This window comes from Pongo abelii, chromosome 22, assembly GCF_028885655.2.
Source record: "Pongo abelii isolate AG06213 chromosome 22, NHGRI_mPonAbe1-v2.0_pri, whole genome shotgun sequence".
Classification (NCBI taxonomy): domain Eukaryota; kingdom Metazoa; phylum Chordata; class Mammalia; order Primates; family Hominidae; genus Pongo; species Pongo abelii.
In genome coordinates this window covers 55,015,821-55,019,354 of record NC_072007.2, presented here as the reverse complement: position 1 = coordinate 55,019,354, position 3,534 = coordinate 55,015,821, and the positions used below count along the sequence as shown (strand labels likewise).

General features: G+C 60.9%; 1 protein-coding gene across 3 annotated transcripts; it reads right to left on the bottom strand.

Annotated features, from left to right (window-relative positions):
* Positions 1-1,181: 1,181 nt before the first annotated feature.
* Positions 1,182-2,060, bottom strand: LOC100446069 (keratin-associated protein 10-2). 3 transcript variants are annotated; one of them, XM_063720921.1, is made up of 2 exons: positions 1,371-2,060; positions 1,182-1,268 (listed from the first exon to the last, which is right to left on the bottom strand). In XM_063720921.1, the coding sequence occupies exons 1-2, from the start codon at positions 2,058-2,060 to the stop codon at positions 1,182-1,184; spliced, it is 777 nt and encodes a 258-aa protein (XP_063576991.1). The 3 variants fall into 3 exon arrangements, with proteins under 3 accessions (XP_063576991.1, XP_009232310.4, XP_002830822.4); XM_009234035.4 differs by having other exon boundaries at positions 1,182-1,493; positions 1,713-2,060; XM_002830776.4 differs by having other exon boundaries at positions 1,182-1,646; positions 1,740-2,060.
* Between the last annotated feature and the right edge of the window lie 1,474 nt (positions 2,061-3,534).

The following is a 3,534-nucleotide window of genomic DNA, read 5'->3' as shown; positions in this document are numbered from 1 at the left end:
GAGTATGGCCGAGGCCCCCAAACCCAACTGTGTTCTCCTAAGGTGAGAAGAGTGGGCGGCATCGCAGCCCTGGGTCACCAGCTTGGGGGGCGTGGGTAAGGATTGGAGGGGACAGTGTGGCTCTGGCCGTCTGCCTGTCTCCTGTGGCAGGAGCTAAGAAACTATCCCCAGGAGGCCTCCTTCCTGCTCTCTGGTCTGGACACATTCCCATACTGTCCTGGGACTCCTCTGTCATCGCCCCTGTGAGACCTTCCTATTCCCACCAGCCCTCCAACCACCCAGCCCAGCACACGGAGCTCTGGAGACCACGTGTCTGTTCTCTGCTCTGCATCCCAGCGGCAAGCCCAGGGCTGGAGCAGGGGGCATCCCTGAGCATCTGTGAGTATGCGCAGGAGGCCAAGATGGCCAAGCTGTCTCCGAGTGGAACTCCTGAGTGCTGGGACAGCTGGAGCCCAAGTCTCCACACCCACCCCCCACCGCCCGTCTCCCACCTCCCAGCACAGCTGCCAGGCCTGCCACCCCCTGGGACAGCCCCAGCCCTTGCCATGGGAAGGAGCTCCTTCTACCCAAAGTGAGTGGGGCGTTGGCCCGAGCCATGTGGTGTCTGTGGGACTCAGCCAGTGAACAAGGCTTTTGGGCCCCACAGGACCTGGGAGGGGAGCCGGACAGCAGAACGTGCCACAAGGTGGACAGGAGCTTCCAGGTGTCACACAAGAGCCCCCCGAGGCCCCCCAGCTGGGGAAGTAAAGAGATCCACGGGGCCCAGCCCCCCAGAGCCAGGCCAGGCCCCACTCTGCCCCCTCCCGCCCTGGGTATGGAGAGTCAGCACAGAGTCAGCTGGGGCTGCGGGCGCTTTATCGATGCTCAGAGGCAGAGGGTGACACTCCTGGGTGCGAGACCCAGGTCAGGAGGGCCCATCCCCGACCAGTGACCAGCGGAGGGTTGTGGTCTGCAGCCAGGAAGCACCGTGAGGAGCAGCCAGGGCTCGCCCGCCCCGGGGGAGGTCAGGGAGGAGCCAGTGAGCATCTCAGACCCCACCCCTTGGCTGGGCGGCTGTGGGTGGGGCTGCTCCTTCTCTGTGTTGAGCTGTGCTAAGGCTGGGTGGGCTGGGAGGTCAGGGGCTTCCAAGGACTGAAAGAGAGGTGGGGCCTGAGCCTAGCTGGCTCTGGGGGACATGGCCGTCAGCAGCTGGACTTCTGGCCTGAGGAGAAGCTGTAGCAGGCCGGGCGGGAGCACACAGGGCGGCACAGAAGGGACACACAGGAGGCCTGGCGGCAGCAGCTGGGCTGGCAGGAGGAGGTGGAGGCACAGCAGGAGGAGACAGGCACGCAGCAGGCCGGCCTGCACACAGGGCGGCAGAGGAGGGACACAGAGGAGGAGGGTCTGCAGCAGGAGGTGGTGCGGCAAGCCGGCTGGCAGCTAGACTGCTGGCAGCACAGAGAGGAAGCCCCAGAGCAGACAGGCACACAGCAGATGGGTTTGCAGCAGACAGGCTTGCAGCAGACGGGCACACGGCAGGACTGCTGACAGGGAGAGGAGGTGCAGCAAGCTGGCTGGCAGCTAGACTGTGGGCAGCATGAAGAGGAATCCTCAGAGCAGGTGGACACACAGCACACGGGCTTGCAGCAGATAGGCACACAGCAGGCCTGCTGGCAGGAGGAAGAGGCACAGCAAGCTGGCTGGCAGCTAGACTGTTGGCAGCATGAAGCAGCCCCACAGCAGACGGGCACACAGCACACAGGCTTGCAGCAGACGGGCACACAGCAGGCCTGCTGGCAGGGGGAGGAGGTGCAGCAAGCCGGCTGGCAGCTAGACTGCTGGCAGCACGAGGGCGTGCAGGAGCTGGTGCAGCCTGATTGGCAGGGGCTGGGCTCACAGGCCGCCTGGCAGCAGGGGCTGGACACACGGCTCACTGGGGTGCAGACCAGGGTCAGGCAGGGAGCCGGGGCACAGCAGCTGGGGGTGCAGCAGGGGGGCTCACAGCAGCTCTCTGGGCAGTCGTCCACCTGCCAGGAGTCGGAGTAAGTGCTGGAGCAGATGGACATGGTGGACGCGGCCATGCTGGGGTGGGGAAGAGGTGAGCTGGGGGAGGTGTGAGTGAGTGTGTGAGTGTGTCAGTGAATGAGTGTGTGAGGTTCTTGGGGCTCTCAGGCTTTTATACCCCTCCTGGCCTTGTTGTTCCAGGGCCCACAGCTTCCCCTTCCTTGTTGCTGAGAGGCGGCATCTGTCACGATTAGGGATGTTTGTTTGCTGGTGACATTGCCCAGCTCACAAATCTCCTGTCACCTCTGGGTTATAGCCTGTCACATGTGGAACCTCAGGGGCAGGAGTTGGGGTGGGCCCGATCCCAGCTGGGTTCTGGAGGCAAGGAGGGCTGTGGGCGTCTGGTGGGTGGGATGTGGGTGGGATGTGCCTGGGGCCATCCTCGGTTGCTGGGGCATCATCCAGCCACTGGCCCCAGCAGCCTCAGGACACGGGCTCCCCCTGCAGGAAGCCAGCCCTTAGGAATTATTTCCCGTGGTGCAAACTCCTCCTCTAGCATGGTCCTTCCCCTGCGGCAGGACAAGGACTCGCCAATTTCTAATCCCCATGGCCTCTGTGCCTCCTGCCCTCTGTTCATTGCCCACCCTGTCCTTTGCTTGGGAGGCAGCAGGACTCTATACCAGGGCAAGGATCATGGGCTCAGCCCACTCCTTGCTGAGGCACAATGACAGCATTGTGGGCTGTGGTTTCGGGTTCTGAACCTGTGAAGTAGCTGTGCTAGGGAGCAGGCAGCCGCCAGCCCTCACCACTGCTGGAGCCATCTCCTCCGTGTGCCCTGCACTGCAAGCATCTTTTTCTCACCAGCCCTGCCCGCAGGCCCCATCACACACCCCCAGGTCAGCCACAGGCACCTCTCACGGCAGCATGATCTTTGATGATGAATTGTCACCACAGGGCATAATGAAGTCCCAAGCTTCTTGCCTTATAAAATGGCCCTGATCAATTTCCAGGAACATTGCTACCCACCAGCTAATTATAATATTGATTGTGATTTCACATTTTTATTTAAAAATTCAAGTACACATATGCATATTGCATTATAAAGTGAGACGTATTACACGATGTTGAGTAGAACGTCTTTGTTGCTCTGAATCTGGCAAAGCTGGAAACGACCTCTCATTCTAAAAATAATGCTAACATTCTGGGTCAGACCTGTCCCCACAGAGTTTCTAAAATAAGACAAATTGACCAGCTATGGCCAGCTGCCACACCCCACCAGTGCTGCCCAGGTTGTAAGAAGGAGGCTGTGGAGGCAGGGGTGGTCCTTCAGCCTTACGCGAAGTGTGGTGTCCCAGGGAGAGAGTCCTCCACCTGCTGTCCCTGGGGGTGTCTCTAAAGTGGGTCCTCACTGAAGAGGCAGGAGCAGCTGGTAGAAGCACAGGATCACTGGAGCAGCCGGAGAGAAGGTGCAGCAGTGGCCAGTGAGCCCCACAGTGGTGGCCTTGCACATTCCTTCCCCCGTCCCCATCACTGAAGAAATTAGAGCCCAAA

What these genes read in the sequence shown, in the direction of transcription:
- LOC100446069 (XM_002830776.4), bottom strand. Translation starts at nt 2,060, where the DNA reads ATGGCCGCGTCCACCATGTCCATCTGCTCCAGCACTTACTCCGACTCC. An exon ending in TGCCCGTCTGCTGCAAGCCT is followed by an intron (nt 1,647 to 1,739) that starts GTGTGCTGTGTG and finishes TCCTGCCAGCAG; the next exon opens with GCCTGCTGTGTGCCTATCTG.